Source organism: Amphibalanus amphitrite, unplaced genomic scaffold (assembly GCF_019059575.1).
Source record: "Amphibalanus amphitrite isolate SeventyFive unplaced genomic scaffold, NRLGWU_Aamphi_draft 000066F_arrow, whole genome shotgun sequence".
NCBI classification, from domain to species: domain Eukaryota; kingdom Metazoa; phylum Arthropoda; class Thecostraca; order Balanomorpha; family Balanidae; genus Amphibalanus; species Amphibalanus amphitrite.
Genome location: NW_024881562.1, coordinates 631,253 through 652,442, shown reverse-complemented (window position 1 = coordinate 652,442; position 21,190 = coordinate 631,253). Strand labels below are relative to the sequence as shown.

The window sequence follows — 21,190 nt, the reverse complement described above, 5'->3', positions numbered from 1 at the left end:
TCTTTGGGGGGGACCAGATGCAGCTGGGGAGGATCAGCTGTCACTGGGGAGAATTCGGCTGTCAGGAGAAATACCACTTTTATTATGGGGTTTGCAACAGCTGGAATGGCAGCTCTGTAGTTTGAGCTAACACCTGACATTAGCGCATTGTATTGTATTGCAATTTGCATTGTATTACCTTCATGGACAATCCACACGGGGCGTAGCGATTACAGTCTATGCATATTTTAAGCCTAGCACCCCAACAGCCAACCTAGCCAAGGATTTATGTTATCAATTTAATCTGAATCTTCTGAATGGAAGTGTTCACAAGGACGTAGCCCCTGCTGAGAGGAGCATGTTGGCATGCCCTCTACATTCTGAGCGCACATACTGGGCTAGGGCAGAATTTGGTCTGAAATTAAATGTACGCACAAAACCATGCATAGCCAATTCCTTCACTGACAAAGGCTGGCTACAGCCTACCAGCAGCCATAACCATACCCATGAGGAGTCTCATAAACAAGATATATTAATTTTAATCCTGAAATGACTCCCATGCCTACAAGATGCAGAGGAGTGTGGTGAATTGCAAAAAAAAATACAACTAATGCAGCCACCCAGGAAGAATTCATCCATTCAGCATGCAGTTGGTTTTGTAGGTACTAGGATCAGTCAATGCACATTATGGTTCAGTCGCAAAACTTGCCTCAATCAAAGAAAGAGAATCATGATCGCCCATAGGGCAAAATTTTCTTGTTCATATTTTTGTATTACCTTTTCTCATTACTTCATGCACAACTTAAAATCATCAAACTTTGGCGAGCAACTGATTTATAGAGAGGAAAGTCCTTGCTGTTGCTAGATTTCTCGACATCATCAAAACATATATTTTTCCAAACATCAACATACCTATCTCTAACATCCTGAAAATATGACTTAGCAATATATTGAGGTTCCATACCCTTGACAAGGCAAATGTACCAACTTTTGAACCAAAACAACTGTACTAACTCTTAAATAAATTTGTGACTTCAACTTATACTCCCTTACAAAAAAAAAATCCTTGCCTGCTGGATCGAAAAGCAATAGAGCGCTCTCGCCCCACACCCTATTTATGTGAGACCTGCACAAACTTACCAGGTGTCTGCAGTCAGAACACGACACCGTATTCATATTGAAAAAGGGCATAGCGTATAGAAGAAAAGCGACTAGCGTCTCACTGACCTTAGGCCAAAATATTTCACTTGATGACATCCACGCAAGGCCAATGCAGTGTAGATAGGCACATCAATATAGAAATGATATTTCCAAATATGTCTTTGCCGCGTCATAGTTGTAACACACTGCGGGGAACTCCAGAGATCTGATTGGCTAATATTAGCCAATCAGTAGCATATGTTACTGGAAACTGTCATAGTGGAAGTAAATTGGTAGCTGTTTCAGCTACCAAACTGATGAAGGAAATAGGTAAAATTGCTTATTTTACACGAACACCTGTCATACGCTAATCAAAGTAGAGCTAATGAAAATGGCATTATCCCACAAAGGAAAGTCAATTTGCCACGTAAGCCACCATGAATAGATTGGCTGAGCTTTTCATCACGTGTTTTTAACAAAAACAGTCAATGAAATAATGTAATTCCTACGAATTTCTAGCACTCACATGCATATTTTCGTCTGCACACCGAATTGCGTCCAGGATATTGGCCATGGCGTATTTCTCGGGAACACTCTGTTAGTGGAAATTCCACTATCTGGCAACTAGCCCTATGTAAACGCGGCTATTGTCGAAGACAGCGGTTCGATGAAGTCATGCATTAATTTCTCGAACGGTTGGAATAGGGGAGCCTCTCAAAAGATTCAAATTACTGAAAACCAGACATTTATATTTGCTTAGCACATGCCTCTGTACCTATGCCTCTTTATGCGCAATTGAATAACAAACACACAAAAACGCAACGTTTAGTGAGACGAATCTGTCCATTACCCAGCTTTTCTTCACTACAGTCATGTCCCCGTTATATATAAGACTTCAGCGAAATAGTGCACTATACAAAGTGGCCATGTCAGTTGTCACCTCCACTAAACCAGGTCACCAGTCAGGCCAACAGCATAAGGCACTGAGCAGTCACAGAGTCAGGTCACTGGATCAGGTTTCTGGAGTGAATAAGACATTTGCGCCTGTACATACACCGTCTCCAGTGATTTTGAATGAGGTGATTTCAGGTCACCAGATAATGCTTGAGATTAGTGCTCAACCTACAGTGGGTTCAGGTCACCATCTTAATGAGTGGTTTGCCTCTAGGATCTTAAGCACCTAGAGGCAAACCACTGAGGCCAGTTCACCGGTGTTAATTCATCAGATTATATCTGTATTGCAATCACACGGAGGCATGTGTCCAGTGTCCACGTAGGCCACACCTGTTTTCATAAGGTTTCGATTACAATTTGGATCGCAGGGCGTGGCTTGTGTCCGGGGTCAGGCTGGATCGCCATGAAACATTCAATTACCCCACCCATGCATCGGTGAGGTCATCTGAGGACCCAGGGGCCGGTTTCTGGCAGTAACAGCGCCGGGTCACATTCAATGACCGCTCGCCTCTGAGGTCATCTGAGGTCTGGGTGGGTAACAGGGCGGCCGACGCGGCGCGGGGCCGGATCGCCGCGACCTTGGCGCGCCCCGCGCGGACATGGCGCGCCGTCTGGATCTCATGCCGATATCCGCGTCGTAGCTGACGATGCCAGGTATCCGGGCTGACACTTGGCGACACTGGATGGCCAGATCCCGGGTCAGGTCGACGGCTAAGTAGGCGCCCTGATGTATCCGATATTGGGGTTTTCGTTCTTATGTTGTTTTAGAATACGATAAGAAATAATTCGCTGAATATTTTAACAATGGTGCATGACATTAGCATCAGGACGCGTGTTGTGGTGCTGATCGTCACCAAGCCCACGGGCTGAACATTTGCATACCCTGGGGCCATTTAGGATACAATCATCCTGATCTGGAAGCCCGCCAGGTTTTGCGACAGTTTACTTCTTTTTTATTCGAACATACACATTATTTTACCCGGAAACCTAGCTGGTGGAACTTTCTTGCATCCGTCTTAGGTACTTTACCAAGTTATCTGTATAATTAAATACCTACTTAATTTAACTAGCATTTGAACTAGCATGTATTTAACTGCGCGAAGTGTGCCGCCAACCATCAGTCTAAATAAACAATGCCAAACAGTTTTACATAAACCTCAATGGGTTTTGAAGGAAAAAAAACAAACCAAGACGGCATGGTGGTCGTTCAAATTATACTTCAACCAACTCCGCTGCAGCCATTGCCTTGCGTGCCGCGGCCGCGTCATTTGCATACGAATATCGGCTCAGTCACTTTGAATGAAGGGCCGTATAAAGTGTTTTCCTTCCTTCCTATTCACCCTTGGTAAGCGATATGTTTTTCTTATTGTGCAATGAGGGCTAGCAGTCTGATGTGTTTTGATGTATTGCTCTTCAACTCGGCCGCTTAAATTAGCATGCCGCATCCGTCAGCATGCCATTTTACTGGCACGTGTTAAGTTACGGAATCCTGTTTGGCATTGATTTTGACCACACTTTATTTGACCAGGCTATCAGTTGTCAATGCGACATGTGTCAACGAATTACTTAGGCTCGGAGCTGATATCGAGCAGCAATCACTTGCATCGTAAATCATTTCTAGATTCGCTCGCCCTTGCTGTTGTCGACCGTGCTGTTGTTTACTGCGATACCGCTATCGGGGTCGTAAATTCATGGTCGGATCTCTCCTCGGTCCGACCTCGCGCAGCTTACGCGGAATCATAACTCCCACGCCCATCTTTGCCGGCTCCTTGTTTGCGGGTAGGTCTGTTCGTGGATCTGTTGGTGGGTTAGTGGGCTACTGGGTAGGTCTGTCTGTTGGACTAACAGTGGGTCTGATAGGCCGAGGTTGTGACCCGGTCAGTAGCTAAGCCGCTTGTGTCGTCTGAAGGAGTGCACTGCGGACCTGTGAGACAGACTATCGCCCCTGTCGCGATCACCGGCCGACCGCAGTCTGTGTCTATCTGCTCGCGGTGTGCGCGATTATCGCCGGCGCTGAGAGTCTGTGCGATATGACCTGTGTGTGCAGAGGGCTGCCTGAGTGTACGTACATACTCTGTGAGTGTTCCGGTCCCAGTGGGTCGTGTGAGGAGAGCTCATTTAGGGCGGTGAGTGACCCGAGAGGACTGACTGCGAACGGCAGAGAGGATTTTCACTGGGTGAGTAGACGAGGGACGGCGTCTTGGACTGCTACCTAGCGGCAATTCACTTGTCCTGGGACTTTCAACATTACGAGTAGATTGGCATGTTTGCAGCAGGTGCTTAAGTACACTCAAGTATTGTGTATGACATTTCTTCTACTCAATGTGCAACTAATTATCATTATCTTTCCAGACAATTTTCAAAGATTTCCTCTTTGGTGAGCTTATGTCGTTCGAACAATGCTATGCATTAGTTAATGCAATTATTGGTCGGTTATATGCGAATAGTTGAAGTCATCCCTATTGTCCTTTCCATTTATTGCTCTCGCTTTCGTGTCTATTCAGCTTTCAGTTCAATGAGTTCGAGCCATCTCATCGCTACCGGAGTTGTGAATGAATGGAATCGTCTGCCCCGACACATCTGAACGATTTATGGTGCATGCATATTGCATATTGTCCAGCTCGCAACTAATGAGAAACCATGACAAAACTGAAATGAATCTACTCAAAACGTAGTGGCGGCAAGTTCATCAAACCGCAGCTGGATGGACTTGATGTTTACAGTCGGTGACAGCTGGGAGCGGTATCTGATGGGGGCTACTCTGTCATCATAGGAGGTCTACCGATCATGCAGCGGCCCGTGGACAGGGAGCGGAGGGGTTGAACTGCGTTTGACGTGGTTCCGGCGGAGGCCAATGGGTCTTGGTTATCTGGTGGTACGGCAGGTCGCATTTATCTGCGCTATATATGAGGTGTGGAAAATGAAAGTCTGAATAGCCTTGCGACGAAACACGAACGAGGAATAGGGCACGTGCCTCATGCCTATCTGCCGAGATTGCAGTGGTATTGCGTCTTTGGCTCAGCGTTATAGTACGCTCCCATAAAAGCATAATCGTAGTGATGATTCTTATGGATCATAAAACAACCACATAATCTAAACTCATTGATAACGCAGTTAGTGCTGGTCAGATGCTCCCGGATTTTGACGATTCAATCATCGAAGAGGTGATCATAAAATAAGTGGATGTCGCTAACCAATCAGAGCAGCGGAGTAAGATGTCAGTGAGGCTCTGGACCAATGCATTGGTGGGCGGACGTGATACGTCCGCCCACCACGTGATACGTCCAGGGCGGACGTCCCATTGCAATGGGACGTCCGCCCTGGGACGGCGGACAGCCAGCCGGTTCTGGCAGTGATAGAGTACTCAGTCGTCCAGTCCATACTGAGGCTCCCTGGTCCCACAAGGTATGGAGTGCGTGATGGCTTGATCTTACAGTGATCGCTGGTTCTCACTTCTACGGTTTGATCTTACAACTGTCGGCTGTTCCTTACATTCCACATATTCGATAGAGTATTGTCATGCAGGGGCCAGCTGTGGCAACTGGCCGTAACACTATCGGAACGTTTCATTGCAACACGGGAGGTGCTGGGAGCCAGGCGTTTGGCGACTGCTGTCATCGGCCACTACGCCTGAATAGGCGATACGCCCAGCTGCTTATATATTCGTTGTTTGGCCTTGAAGCCGTGCCCTTTCCGCGAGTGAGAAGATAGTTGCTGGCGGTAGCCAAAGGCCAGGAAGTGGTGATATAACTACCACTGCCCAGTAATGCTATTCGAGAGAGTTGACAGTGATTTAAAGCGCTGAGCTGCGGCAGCGTGGCAGCCAAATGCGAGAAGTTGATGGATGCGCACCTCCGCATCGCGCTGACATGGAAATGTGCATTTGTGTTCGGGAAATGTAGAGTCTCGTTTGTATGCAAGGTGAGCAACAAACGCATTGTATATGGATCGTACTATTTCACAGTACGGCTTCCAACTCAACGTAAATATTGATGAACTCTTGCTTCTGAAATGCTCATCAAATGTGAAATATTAGCCATTCCATGTCGTCTCAGCGCAACTTTTAATGCGAATCTATTATTTTTGCCCAAGCATATGGGTATTTAGTGTCAGAACTTGTCCCATTAACATACTCAATTGCTCAAACCCCTCTCCGAGCCAAGGGCTCCGACGAGGGGCGCTTCGCTCCCTTTGTAAATTGTAGCTCATATGATTGTAACTGGGTACTCCTACCTTTACATCACATTACATTACACACAATCGGCCCTATGTGAGCAATTTGGAAACAGGAACCAACCAAAGAAAATCAGCGAATGGACATCACACTTTTCGGAATCGACACTCATGCTCACTGCTGTTTCCTACTATACGAGCATGACTAACGCTGAGATTACACTCTAAGCCGGCGCGTAGCCCGCAGGCTTCACATGACGGTATTCCCGGATAGATTGTGTGATCAAACCGTCACGGCGCCCACTGCCAAGACTTTTGTAGTAAAGAAAGAGTAAAGACTCTGGGAGTCACCTACTTGGAAGAGAAAGAAGAGTTGAGGAGATTGGGCCTTGGGGAGTAAGAGTTGGCATGGGTGATGGGCGATAAGCGTGGGATCACTCCAAAATAGCAATCATTCTTATCGTATATCTCCCTTTCTTTCCGATTCCCTCATCCCCTCCTCTTCTTTCCTCTCCTCCCTCTCCTCTCTTCTCCGCTCCTCTCCCCTTCTTTCCTATCTCTCTCCCCTCTATCCCTCTCTCTCTCTCTCTCACTCACACACACTCACTCACTCACCTCACTCTCACTCACTCACTCTCTCTCTCTCTCTCTCTCTCTCTCTCTCTCTCTCTCCTCTCTCTCTCTCTCCTCTCTCTCTCTCTCTCTCTCTCTCCTCTCTCCTCTCTCTCCTCTCTCATTCTCTCTCTCTCTCTCATTCTCTCCTCTCTCTTCTCTCTCCTCTTTCTCTCCTCGCTCCTCTCCCTCTTCCTCCCCTCTCTCTTCCCCTCTCGCCTCCCTCTCTCTCCTCTCTCTCCCTCCCCTCCTCTCCTCTCCTTCCTCCCTCTCTCGTCCTCTCCCTCTCATCTCTCTCTCTCTCTCTCTTCTCCCTCCTCCCTCTCTCTCTCTCTCTTCTCCCTCCTCCTCCCTCCTCTCCTCTCCTCTCACTCTCTCTCCCTCCCTCCCATCCCCCTCCCTCGCCCCCTCCTCCCATCTCTCTCTCTCACTCTCTCCTCTCTCCCAATCTATCGTCTCCTCTCCTCTCTCTCGTCCTCTCTCTCTCTCTCTCTCTCTCTCTCCCACTCTTCTCTCTCTCTCTCTCTCTTCTCTCTCTCTCTCTCTCTCTCTCTCTCATTCTCTCTCTCTCTCTCATTCTCTCTCTCTTCATTATCTCTCTCTCTCTCTCTCTCTCTCTCTCTCTCTCTCTCTCTCCTCTCTCTCTCTCTCTCTCTCTCTCTCTCTCTCTCTCTCTCTCTCTCTCTCCCTGCCCACAGTAGTATTTCTCCCAGAACTGCCCACTGTAGCTCGCAGAGACCCACCGTTATGGAGCCGTCCAATGGCCGGTCCGGGTCCGGGCACATTCCGGATTGGGCCCGGACACATTCCGGACCTACCTGTGCGCTCCACATCTCTCGCCGGTTTCCCAGAACCGGCTACTCTCGCCTGACCATGAGCAGGAGACATCGGTCCCGTCCCGCCGGTCCCACCAGCCGGTCCTCGTGGTCCCCCGGTCCCCGGTCCCCGGTCCCCGGTCTCCGGTCCTGTGGTCCCGTGGTCCCTTCAGCCTGTCTCTAGCGTGCCGGTCTGTGTAGGATAGGTTTGCCCACCGGCCGCGGCGGTGAGCCCAGATCCTATCTCCTACACGTAGCCCCAAGCTGCTCTGGCCACAGCGAACGATCTGCGTTTTTGTCCCAGCCTGATGTCCGGTGCCGCTGCTTCTGTGAGTCCGCGCTATTGAGGCGAAGACCTGCCGGCAATCGATAGCAGTGAATGTGCTGCTTGTTTGTGGTTTCATCCAGCGGAAGTTTGATTAAATATCGTGATAAAGTTCATCGCTTCGTAAAGGGACGATGAGTATTTCCATTTTGTCCAATACCAATTGTGGCGTCAATTTTAATCCCTATCGCTCGCAGAAAACACGAACATCGATGATCCTGGCTCGGGGAATCGATTATCGTTTTATTGCACTGTAGTTGGAATTACTTCATGAGCCCGGTCCACAAGTATTCGGCATTTGAATCGAGCCATTCGAATTCCGTGTCCAGGTCCACCTGTCCGCCCGCTCTCCCGTTCGTCCGCACGAGTCGCCGGCGGCATCGCTCCGTCGTCCTGGAAACCTGTGACGCAATAGCGTCCCTGTCGTCCCCGACCCGACGAGGAGCGCTGGGTCGGGCCGGCACGCTGACCTTGGTTTGACCTCTACCGGGGACCTGGCTGAGGCCGGGTCGAGATGACCAGCTTGGCAGCAGGTGTCTGGAGAGCGGCGCCACTCTGCCGCTCACAGCAGCGTGAGAGGCGATTTATGCAAAGCGCAATGCGTCGTTACGAGGCTGGTCCATCGTAGCACGTGTTCAAAACAGAGCTATTTCTGTGGTAGAGGGTAGTTGAGGAATTTTGATGGACAATGAGGGACCTGTGCCGACCGGCGCGGCGGCTAAGAAATTATTCGGGACGGGAGTAAAGGAAACGGCGCCGTTGTCTGGACGGCTCACTGAGAAAGGGAAGACACGATGACGAGCTGAACAAGGTTTTTACTATCGCATGACTTAGTAAATATAAATGAAAGATGGGGACTGACTTACATCACCTGTAACTCGGCTCCCATGCCACGTGGCAGCACGAGCAAGAGTTCGAAATAGCGTAAAAAGTTATTTAAAAGGGTGCTGGTCATTTCCTAGGCTAGGTCACTGGTCATGTCACCATTGGTCATAAAAGGTCAAATTTTCCCGATTCGCCGACATTTTTGACAAAATGGATCACATATCGAGCAAAAAAGGGACATAGGCTCCCCGCCATGGTGCGGATTAATTTTAGAGAAAAAAACTGATAAGGTACGATATAATTGATTTATTGCTTTTAATTAATAACAGTGGGTTAATCGGCTCAATATGACGAGGTCGCCACCTGGTATCTCGCCACAATTCAGATCTTTTTTAACAGCAACCGGCACGAATCAACCATCAACACTCAGCCATAAACACTGCATATGAAATAGTAACTGTTCAAATTGTTATTGCATACCTACTTACCTTCATTTACTGATTACTCAGCCAATTAGCACCTTTCGCAGTTCTTTCCCCTTTGGACATCGCTCGAAATGACGGATGAGTCATAGGAAGACACCTTACACAGTTACATCACTACCAGCCACTGGCTATGATGTAAAAGGAAACATTGAATCACCGATACACCATTTGCATGGCTCCGTGTATTGAGAATACCTACGTCGTATTTCATAACACGATTGCTATGTATCGGGGAAGTGTACAAAGTAGCTTGCATATATAATATGCTCTTTCAGATCACTGGCCATCAGTTATGCAAATGTGTCTGGCTTATAAACGAACATCACTTTGGAAACAGACACGATGTTTTCTTCGATAGCTGCTCAACGGCGGCGTTGGACATGCAATCGAATGCTGAGCATGTGACTGGTGTATTTCGGAGCACTGTTTACGATGTGACACTCTGGGCGCAGTGATGACATATTCAGGAACATTTGCGATGTGCCAATAAGCTGAATGAGTCAAACATATGCTCATGACTTATAGGGACGGCTCCGACACTGATGATTAGAGACGCTCGATCAGCGAATCTAGATTACTGGACGGACTACTCTACATCTCTCAGACTGCGCGCAAGATCGCTGCGAAGAACAGTACGATATAAAACAATACTTCGTGCATGTCACAGGCTGGAAAACTTGACCTGACCTGGCACAGACCCGACCTTGCCAGAGAGTACCCTCTCCGCGCAGTCGCGTCATCAGTCTTTACACAATTGCACCAACCCTGACAACAAATGTCAGCTGCCCACCGACCTCTGTCTTCAAAAAGCCACGTTTTTATCCAGCAGCACGTGCTGTGACCCGGTGTGACCTCCTTTGAACCCGGGGCGGCCGATCACTGCCGTGACCGGAGCGATTTGGCCGCGCTGCGCACGGTCCGACTGCCGACCTCCAGAGGCGGACGGAAGTTGTCCACGATAGCGCCGTCATCCTCTTCGTCACTGTCCTCGCCGGGCTGCTCGGTGGGCCGCCGCAGCAGGTACCGGAACTGATCCAGCTGGTCCTGGGGTCACACAGGAGGTCAAAGGTCAAACGAGGTCACTGCGAGTCACACGGGATACATTGGGTCACAGAGTGAATCTACGATAGACTGGGGCCAGGGAGGGAGGGGCAGACCACAGGTCAAATGGGCGAGTTGATTGCGGTCTACGACTTACGAGTGACCGGGAGCCGAGCGGATGTGAGACGGTAGGTGCAGATAGATAAGGGGGAGAGAATGGACGCATAGACGCAGAGCGGGGAGGAGCTTTCACGGAGGAGAAATGTAGGTCACATGGACGGAAGGACGGACGATAGGACGGGAGAGGTGACGACAGGGACTGACAGGGAACATGACAGACGGGCTGGTTTGTCTGGAAAAGTTGGGGAGACTAACTACTGGTAAAGTTGTAAATACTGAGAACGAGTGATGATTGTGCAAGCGGGATAATGCTATCAAGCACGAATGAGACGCCGGGAGCATGCGGTGCTGGTCTGTCATTAAAACGCGTTACGCAACTCTAGTTTACGGAACAGCAGATCTCATAGCCGCGAGAGTGAGTCATGTTTGCCAGACTGTTGGGAATTTCCGAATCAGGCCGCTGCAGCGCACATTACATCAGATGTAATTTATCGACTCCAGAAGCGACTCATGACGACTTTTGCCCACCAGTGGACGGTCTCCCGCGAAAAGTTGAGCTAGTGTTATGCTGTGGGGTCGGGCGGATTCTGCAACTTCTGCCCTCTTTAGGGTCCCCTTGGGTCAGATCTAAACTCTGCCGCGGGATCGGCGATCTCACCTGAGAGATGGTGACCGGCTCGCTGAATAGGATCCACGTGACGCTCTCGTAGAGGGGCGGCGTGGTCAGCGAGCCCTCGTACGTCCAGTAGCGCGTGGTGTCCGGCAGAAAGAGGTCCGGGTCCGTGGCAGGGATGTCCACCTTGCTGCCAGAGAAGCGCACCTTGGCCATGTTGTCGGTGACCTTCTTCAACTCGGCGTTCTCCTCTCCGACGTCGAGGAACACGCCGATGACGGCCAGACCGTCCTCCTTGTCGGCGGCGGCCGCGAACGTGCCGTACTTCTTGTTGAAGTGCACCAGGTGCAGCTCGGCTGCGTAGCGGCGACCGTCAACCGTGTGCTCGGAGCCGCGCTCATTCTCACGGCCCCAATGACAGTGGTACTGAGCCAGTTGGTACTCACCCTCCAGCGGACCGCCGCGGATCGACGAGCGGCCAGAGTCGAAATCGACGCGCCATCCGTAGCCGGTGTTGGTGAGAGGCTGCGCCTGGTCGGGCTCGTACGAGATGGAGAGCGGCTCGGCGTCGATCTTACGGTCGGACGCGGTCGTCTTGGTCTCGATGTTGATGGGAGATTGCCGTGAGCCGCTGCCCAGGGGAAACTGCTGCGCCCAGGTGGCAGGGCCGTTCTTCGTTCCGTAACCCCAGGTTGACATGGCGAGAGAAGGGATAGCTGTGTTTGCCTGCTCCGTGGGACGGGGAAGCACTGGTGTGACGCAGCGACGGCCGCCGCTTTTGAGGCATTCCCCGCGCCGCTGGCGGTCACGTGACGACAGGGGCGCCCCCTGGCACGGTACGTCCGCCAGGGGGCGCGGGGCAGAGGGCGACGGGACAAACCCTGCCGGAGAAGGTCTGACGCAGCGTGCCACGCTCGTCGCTCACGTACCGAGCCGGTCGGCACCGGACGAGGCCGGGCGGCGCCGCACCGGCCGGTGTGGTCATTACTCATTGCGGAAGGACTGTCCAACATTCTTGCTAAAAAAAAGTGGGCATCGGAGGAAAAGGAACAGATTCTTACAGGAAAATGTGTCACCAACGGCGCTGCCCTTCTCTTCCTGAACGATCCATTCACGCACAGACACGCACTGAAATATTCGTAAACGCGATGCATGGCTCTGAAGTGCAAGCGAATGAATCTTTTGTTAGCATGAATTGCATGATAATGATAAAGAGGGACAGGTCACGTTATCGTAACGAACGAGGAAGAGGAAACGCGTGAGCGGCTCGGGCCCAGGGTTCCCGATGTGCTCGTTAGCTAGTTTAAGGAAAATGTGTCAATGGCAAGCAGTTTAAGTGTGTATCGCTGAATGGCTAATAGATGAAAATGCCTTTGCTAAAACTTGCCTTTGCTAAACCTTGCCTTTGCTAAAACTTGCCTTTGCTAAAATAAAATGCCGTAGCGTGTATAAGTCAATTTCCCTTTTGAGATTAAAGCTCTGAAGATGTTTTACTTTGACCTGGTCAATGGTCATGAGTCATGACAACCGATCACATAACCCTCACTGACATAGTTCGGGAATGCGACCATTACCTGCAGAACCCGTGAAGGGATAAATCCGAAGTTGAGCATTTCTGCTTCCATTACTCGGACATATAACCTTTAGTTTTAGTTTTCTATCAGGTCAATTATTCTTACGATGACGTCATATGTCAGGCACAATCAATTTTCTGCGCTTGAAACATAGAAATCACGGCGAGACGCAAGCTATTTTATGTAAATGCTTCTAGGTACTCGTATCAAGTGCTGAACACATTAACTTTTTATGAATGTCACTTATCACTAAAACAATCCATGTCCTTTAGCATTAGCTTATCAGGAGAAATCGAGACCGTTCGTCCCGTCCCTTCCCGTCTCGCCCCGAGCCCGTCCCAACCTATCCCATCCCGTCCCTTTTCTATCCTGTCTTATCCTGTCCCATCCTGTCCAGTCCCGTCCCTTTCCTATCCTGTCCTGTCCTGTCCTGCCGTGTCCTGTCCTACCCTGTCCCGTACCATCTCATCCTGTCCCATCCCGTCCCGTCCCGTCCCGTCCCTTCTTGTCCCGTCTCGTCTAGACCTTTCCAGTCCCGCTCCATCCAGTTTCATCCCGTGTCGGTCCGTTTCGTTTCATTTCGTTCCGTGCTGTCCGGCCGTGGACCTCCCGCGGTGTCACGACACCGACTCTATCCTCCCGCCTCCTACTACTCTGCACCGGCGCGGCGCTGGTCACAGTGTGGCCGCTCCTCAGCACCCGCTACCGGTCACGCGGGCCGGGTCACGTGCAGTGGGGGAGGGGGACGGTTCCACGGGTGGGGGAAGGGGCGGGTCACGTGAGGTCGGCTGCCATCCTGTCGTGTCATGCTACTGAAGGGCCGCCGCCGCCGCGCCGCCGCGCTGTGTCGATTAGCATATCCTCAGCGAGGGTCGGTCGGCCGAGCCGATGTGTAAGCTGCTACTGCTGCTCGAAATAGCCAGAAACATCTAGAAACATCTGTAACTATCTGGAGCCACCGAGAACCATCTAAGGTCATCCTGTTCCCCATCCCACCTACGGCGCAGAGACTCTCTCAAAGATCGGCGCTTTTACTGGTGTGTGTGTGTGGGGGGGGGGCTTCTGTGAGACGGACATCTGTGGATGTCACCTCACGTGCATATCGCGTCATCGTCGGATGACGTTTTCCTCTGAGGTGCGTGCGTGGTTTCGTCCCTATTGTCCCGCTTCCGTGTAGTTTTGTGGTCATGTGACGGCTATGGGCTGCGTTCCATTGGTTCTTATCGTTCAAAGATTGCTGGGAGAGCAAGGTGAACTGGACGCTCATACTTTTCGCTCATGCACATCACGCCCGGTGTTCGCACATTTTTGCCGCTTTCGGTTTTCTTCTCCCTTCGAATACATACCTACCTAATAATGATACCTAGGTCACGTAATTTATGTGTCTCCCTTTGACATGTATGCAAAGTCCAGAATATACGAAAACTAAGAACCAATGAACCTGTTTTTATGTTTAATTCCTATGAAAGAATTCCTGGCTATTGAGAGTGCAAGTGCTACGAATTAATGGCATTCCGAACTGTGCATACTGCAGCCTGCAGAGGTTTGTGAACGCTCAACGTCATACCCCGGGAAGTGTATGTAGAGACGCCGTCCTAACGTGAAGATGTGTCCTTTCTTGGTCACCACTGCGTTCCCCTTTCATGTTTCTCTTCTGTTAGCATGACATCTGAGCACACAGATTGCGATTACATGGCGATTTCCATTCCAGGCGTCTAGGCATCACCGTCTGGCCAGCGACATCTACAGATCCCTCACGGCCTAGTTCCGAACCCGGCCGTCAGATGTCGGGCAGGTAGCGCTGCACGAAGCGTGCAGGGCACAGACACTTGGGCTGGATTCCGCTGGGAAATTGGGGGTCAAGGAGCCAGACCAGGGTGCATTTGGCAATAGTTTTGTCGCCAGACGCCATACTCTTTCAGTGATACTGCCTCCAAAGTCTCCCGCACGTTACACCTATACGGACGGCTGGTCAGATGGCCGGGTGGGACTGGATGCACGCTGCCATAAGGACGCAGGGTGTGATAAATCGTATGCAACGTGGTATGCAGGGTAATGGTTTGAAAGGCATGTTGTTTGAATATATTTCTTCAGCATTTAACCCTCGCATGTATAGGGGGGCGGATGGACCCCCCATGGTTTTTCGCGATTAACTCGCGTAAAAAGCGGCCCATCGCGATGACACTTTCAGTACCCTCGAGTCGATCAATTTTACACCTACTCTTAAAATGTCATGACCCAGACCCAAGTGACCTTTGACCTGTGACCTATTTCTCGAGGCCATGTTTGGCCGGAATCGCGATTCGGCGTATGTCGGCTCGCATTAGCCGCGCGTTTGCAAGCTTTTCGTGGTTTAAAACCTTCAAACATGTGATTTTATGTTGCTCCATGCATTAGGGTGGATGTCAAGGTCACCTGAAGGTCAGGTCAGGTCATTGACCTTTGGTGACCTCGGTTCACTTTTTCGAGTTTTACATGTTTATAGGCTAGTCTTTGGAGCTGAATTCGAATTTAGAAGCCATTTGAACATTTAAGAAGTAGTTTTGGTGCCTTCGTAACATGTTACGAAGCTGTCAGAGGCGGTTGACACGTACTACGAATACCCGTCACGACCCCTACTGGTTGACCTGACCTGACCTGACCCGACCTGGTCTAAATTCTTAAAGACATCATCTGTGATCAAAACTAACACGATATTCGTGATCAGCATGCCGAAAAACCCCTTAGCAGCAACACAACAGGTCCCGATTTTCCCGACTTTTGGGTCATTGACCTGACCTGGAAGGTCAACCAATGACCTAGGACCTTAAAATTGTGTACCACCGGCGTATTACCAGTATCAAAACCTTCACTACGGCGCCTACCGCCCCGATAAGGCATTGATGCATGACTGACATGTCTGCCCTCCGAAAAGATCCATCACTTTCCCCGCATTGTAACTGTCCCTGTATACGAGTAGGTACGTTCCACCTAAATCACGAGGGTCACGGCAATAGATATAGGTATGGCGAATTACTTGATGAAGCGCAGGAAAAACGATGAGGACTCTGTTATAATTGGGGATAACTATTCACGGTACAGGGTCATTTGAAATAGTTTCTTGGATGTCAAGCAACGTCTCTTATATCGTAGTGCAGTGTTTCGTGATAATTCAAGGTTTCTTGGAAGCTCATTAACATCCAGTCTTCAACCGCTTGTTGCTGTCATATCATCTTTACTTCTAAAAAAGTCGCTCAGCTACAATCTCGCCATCACCAGGCAGCACTGGTGGGGCTGACAAGATTACGGACATTTCTATTGGAAGGACATTATTCTATTTTACAAGCACTTCTTGACAGAGGCTGTCCCCCAGTTCACGACTGAAGTACCGGCTAACCAAACACTTAAGCTGCGTTTATTGAGTTTTGTAAGAGTAAACGCAGCTTTACCTGCTTATGAGTGGCTGAATGTTCAATAACACGCCATTTGCCTAATGATACGGAAAGAACATATTGCTCGCTGCTATGAAACTGGTTTAACTATGAGCAGAACAATCGAATAATAACCGGAAGTGTGACAAAAGAAAAAATTATCGCCACAGATGCACTGCACATGGGTGAATGAGAGTGCACTTATTGCCAATGCTACTACATACATATATAATGGTATACTGTTATGCTGGTATACTTACACATTACGGCTGGTGCAGGTATAGGTACTGAACTTGGCAAATGAGTTTTTTTCGTGCAATATTGTATTTAAGGTATGAGGATATCATGTTTTGGATAGTCTTGTATTGGATATAAAGAAGAAAAACAGTAACTAATGAAGGACAATTTATGAGTAAAGTAAAGCATTAAAGGTGCAAGAATCACAAAACCATAAAAGCAGTGTGAAGTATGTAGACCAAAACTAACCTCTTAATGTATTTAACCGTCTCACAGTTTTAGTGGCATTGATATCGGCAGATGTTTCTTAAACCACAAGCTATGAGTAAGTGGCCGCCGCTAAAAATTCAGTCGTTGAAGATGCACCGTGCGCGATAGTCGGTCGCTGTCCACCGAACAATGCATTACTCATCGTGTCGTGTCAGCTAAACGAGGGCGACAAGGCGCACGCTAACTCATATTCTGAAGGAAAGGGGAAGTGACGGGTTTTCCAGTGCATTGTTTTACGACACTCAGTGGCGAATAACTTGTTTTTGCATATTTGTTCTGCTTCTTTGTGGTGAAACGATGCTTTCCGTAGTCTTCAAGGATTTTAAAATCAACGTTTGCGTGTGTTGCATGCGGTGCATGCTTCATCGGCTGAAAACACCAAAACCAGAGACTGGGATTTTTGTTGGTTTTATAGTGTAGTTACATGTTTATAAATTGATATCAGTGGCGTTGTTGGTCGAACGTTACATGGAAGGAAAACTCAAAATTGCCTCTTCAAGCACATTCCTGAGGCCACCTTAGTGCTGCTTGTAAGTGATACTTAGATACTAAGTCACTTATATTTACATACAAGCACACGCATATATAGCGCATGAGACCGGTGCAAACAGTCATTTTATTAAAAGTGCACCATACCAGCCTTTTCAAACTGTAAAGTAAGTAAAATTTGAAATTGTCTCACCCTACTTTTGTTTTTTAATAAAAGCTTTGGAAGAGAGACGTGAGCCTGAGTTAAATTCAGTATTTACGCGAACGTCTCTGTTGAAAAGAATAATCTCGATTTCATGTTTGCAACTCACGACAGTGTTAGAAGTAAAGGGTAGGGATATGCCCCTGCTTGTTTCACGGAGCAATTGAGTTCAAAAGCGTTTCGCCGTTTACAGAGCCCAGCCACTTCCATTGTCCCCGGAGTGGTCGGTTCATGTTAAAGGAATTATACTGGTCAGTTGACCGGTGTCCCGTGTGGATATGGCAAAAAATCAGCCAATAACAATTAACATTGTCAATTAGCGTGACTGCTATGGTGCTATAGTCTGCCAAACATAAGAAAGAATTGATTTAAAGTGCTGCGGCCGTTGATGCATGTGCATTTATATTGTAAGAGCATATTTTCGGTCGCAACTTTTCAACAAATTTCACCGAACACTACATTTCAATCCATCAAAACACGTGCAAAGTGATTCAGGCGCTAACTCCGTTCTTTCTTAGATTTACCAGACTATAGAAAATTGATCGAAAAGTGAAGAGTGAGAGAGAGAGAGAGAGAGAGAGAGAGAGAGAGAGAGAGAGAGAGAGAGAGAGAGAGAGAGAGAGAGAGAGAGAGAGAGAGAGAGAGAGAGAGAGAGAGAGGCAGACTGAGAAACAGAGACAGAGGACATTAGAGCAAACAGAGACAGATGCAGACAGAGAGGCAAAGAGACAGACCATGAGGTGCGAAATGCTGCCCTTCTTTTTGTGTAGTGAGTCTCGTAATCCCTTCGATTACTTTGGTGCAAATACCTTTAATTAAATGCCGAGCTGCCCCGTATGTTTTAGAACGAGGTGCAATGCGAAATTTTATCGCATCTTTATATTCTTTTTGGATTTCTGAGGAAGCCTCGCAAAAAGTGTTGTAAAAAAGCACAAATGCCGCAATTATTGATGGTCTGTAGGATTTTTGTGCCGCAAATTGCAGCTACAGGCCGGTTTCGGAGGGGGGGTCTGCAGGGTGACCTTGTGCTGTGTCTCGGCGCTCCAGTAACGGTACCCAAGTGGAGGAGCCTGTCCTCCAGCCGCCGCGCCGGCTGTCGTCCTTTCCTCATCGGGACCGTCTTTGTCCACGCTATGGCAAGATACGAGACCGATAGTATTCAGCCGAATATATGCGAATATTTGCGCTAGTTTTCCTGTGCTGCGATCATGCAAAAGTTTTTGGGGAATATTGACGAGGAAGCAGACTAAGGTCTGTTACTCACGAGGGCACCTTGAACAATGGACATCGTCTTCAAATGCATAGTTTTACCTTTTATGTGGCAAATGTGGCGCTGCTGTGTTATATTGTGACAAATGCGATGTCTTATGTTTATGCACCGATAGCTTTCAGCAAAAGTTTGCATCTGCCATGCATATGTGTTGGCTCTGCTAAGCACAGTTTATTGCTCTCTTGAATGAAATCGATTTATCCACCATCCTGACTTTGGTAAGATTGCTCGGATGTGACAAAGATGCGCAATGATTTTACACAAAAGCTCGGATAATACGATATTGCAAAGATGTAACGAATGACCAGTTATGAGCGCTCGGTATGCTATAGTAAATGATTAACTCCACCATCCTGACGTCACCATGGACCTGCCTGACCTTGCTCTGACCCTGCCTGACCCCTAATCTGTCCCTGCCCATACCTTAACCCCCTCTTTAAATTAAATCCTCTTTCTCGGCTCTGACCCTGCTCTGACCCCCGGCCTAACCATGCTCTGTCCCTACCCTGACCGGTACACCACCCTTCCCTGACCCAGGCCTTTCCCAGCATTGACCTTGACCCTGACCCGTCCTGTCATGCTCCACAGGTCTCCGACCGGACATGGTGACCTGAGCGGCCGCCTGACCCAGCGCCATGCCGCGAGAGAGGCGCGTCAAGTTCAGTCGAGTCTCCTCAACTGAGGATGACGACGACCGCGGCATCGAGTTTACCACACCTCGGCGCCCGCACACGGACGACCTCGGCTTCGTGTCTGTGCTGCCGCCGCCGCCCTGGCGACGAGAGGTTAGTTCGACGCTGAGGCGCGAGTCTGGGATGGGTATGGGACTGGTGTAGGTTGAGTCTGGGACAGATGTGGGAGGGGTTTCGGACGGATGTTAGACGGGCCTGGGACGGGATCAGGACGAGATTAGACGGGTGTGAGATGGGTATTACAGGATGAGTCCGGGGCGAGTAAACATAGTTCGTTTCATTGATTTTCAGCAATTTCTAGTTGGCCTCGGAGACTACTTGTTTGACGTCACGTCTGTTTCCGCGGCCGCTTTTTGCTTTAGGAGTTAGTCAGGGCTAGACTCTTTCTGTCCTGGTGCCGCTGGGCCTGACGAGGTTGAATATCGATACACATGCCTTTTACTTGTTGACATTCCATGTTTTTTTTAAGACATTTTATTTATCCTGCTTACCTGTCACTTCGAACAAACACGTGATGTGAATGGTGAATGTAACATAAGGATCTTTTTATATGAAACACATATTTTTACATGACAAGACCGTATCGAATTGAAGACGACTTGCGTTGCATGCCTACGTTCGGAAACATTGGTCCGTTGGCCGTTTAAATGTCTTCCCTCCTAGAAATGATCAAATGATTAAGTGTGTTATTTCATGAAAGATGGCTTAATGATTCGATCATGGTTTTAGCTGTTGACAGGTGCAACAGCTAGTTGTCTTCCTCACATCGCTATTATTCAATATTATTAACCTGTAAAGTTAGCCTAGCGAATGGTGATGGTCTAGTTTCATCACCTTTTTGTATTTAATCATGCAGCTGGTTGTACATATGTAGATGTATAGCAATGGCTTCAAAATGAGTTCTAAATCTTATAGAAGTCTCTCAGGAGACGTAAGCTCTGCATGATTTGTTGAATCATTATGCCATACTCAAAGCAAGTACTATTTGGGGCGGACGCATTCATGTGTTATTCTTCTGGGTGTGAGGAATTGACAAATTTACTGGTATGTGAGCATCAGGATAAGTTGTTTTGCCTGAGTGCTTCTTGGAACTTCAACGAGGAAGTGTGGCGCTTGAACGCCGAGTATCTAGCTGCCTGCCGCCTACATATGTAAAGGTTCTTTGGTGTCACTCCATGCCACAGTCAAGATAGCAAACACGGCTCGGTTATAAAAATCCTCCAGACCAAAGGCAAAATAAATGCAGAGACTATAGGAAAACAACTATGTGCATTGCGAGCACGATCATTCTGCAGCTATTTGCATTGTGGTCTCTTTCAATTACCGTTCTCCGTTAGGTAGTTATAAACCCTCGCGCCTTCGAGTGGACTACATACAGTCTCTGTGACGGTTATTGGTCTTCCTCAGACCACATCTTGTTGTGGGATTGTACATACAGCCCACCGCTAAAGTAATGTGCGGTTTTACCCAGGGCTGCGGAGTCGGAGTCGGAGTCGGAGTCGGAGTCGGTCGGAGTCGACAGCTGTGACCGGAGTCGGAGTCGTAGTCGGAGTCGATTTTAGAAACCCGAGCCGGAGTCGGAGTCGGAGTCACCGAAAATCTGTCGACTCCGCAGCCCTGCTAGGTCTGCGGAGTCGGAGTCGGGAGTTGGAGTCGGTCAGAGTCGACAATTCTGCCCGGAGTCGGAGTCGGAGTCGGAGCTGGTTTTTGAAAGCCGGAGTCGGAGTCGGAGTCGGAGTCGCCGAAAATCCATCGACTCCGCAGCCCTGGAACAACCTCAACGGATGGCTTTCTCGATTTTTTAATGCGGAATTATCGAAAAGAAGACGTCAATAGATAAAGTTCAAGCTGCTAGGGTGACGATGCATGTAAGAGAGAGAGAGAGAGAGAGAGAGAGAGAGAGAGAGAGAGAGAGAGAGAGAGAGAGAGAGAGAGAGAGAGAGAGAGAGATCCCTTTATTGGCA

General features: G+C 48.9%; 2 protein-coding genes across 9 annotated transcripts in view; one reads left to right on the top strand and one right to left on the bottom strand.

The window, feature by feature from the left end:
* Window positions 1–21,190, top strand: part of LOC122378857 (band 3 anion exchange protein-like) — a 178,218-nt gene that overhangs the window by 69,968 nt on the left and 87,060 nt on the right. For 4 of the 8 annotated variants that reach the window (XM_043360454.1, XM_043360452.1, XM_043360455.1 and 1 more), the window contains one exon: window positions 19,123–19,319. In XM_043360454.1, coding sequence (XP_043216389.1) covers window positions 19,170–19,319 — 150 coding nt within the window. In that variant the 5' untranslated portion in view covers window positions 19,123–19,169. Of the gene's footprint in view, window positions 1–4,090; window positions 4,251–18,573; window positions 18,753–19,122; window positions 19,320–21,190 lie in introns of those variants that run through there. The other 4 variants (XM_043360449.1, XM_043360453.1, XM_043360456.1 and 1 more) reach the window with 4 other exon arrangements.
* LOC122378861 (carbonic anhydrase 2-like) lies at window positions 9,462–12,001 on the bottom strand. Its single transcript, XM_043360473.1, has 2 exons — window positions 11,128–12,001; window positions 9,462–10,352 (listed from the first exon to the last, which is right to left on the bottom strand). Exons 1-2 carry the CDS (start codon window positions 11,779–11,781, stop codon window positions 10,185–10,187), a joined length of 822 nt encoding a protein of 273 aa, XP_043216408.1. The 5' UTR covers window positions 11,782–12,001; the 3' UTR covers window positions 9,462–10,184.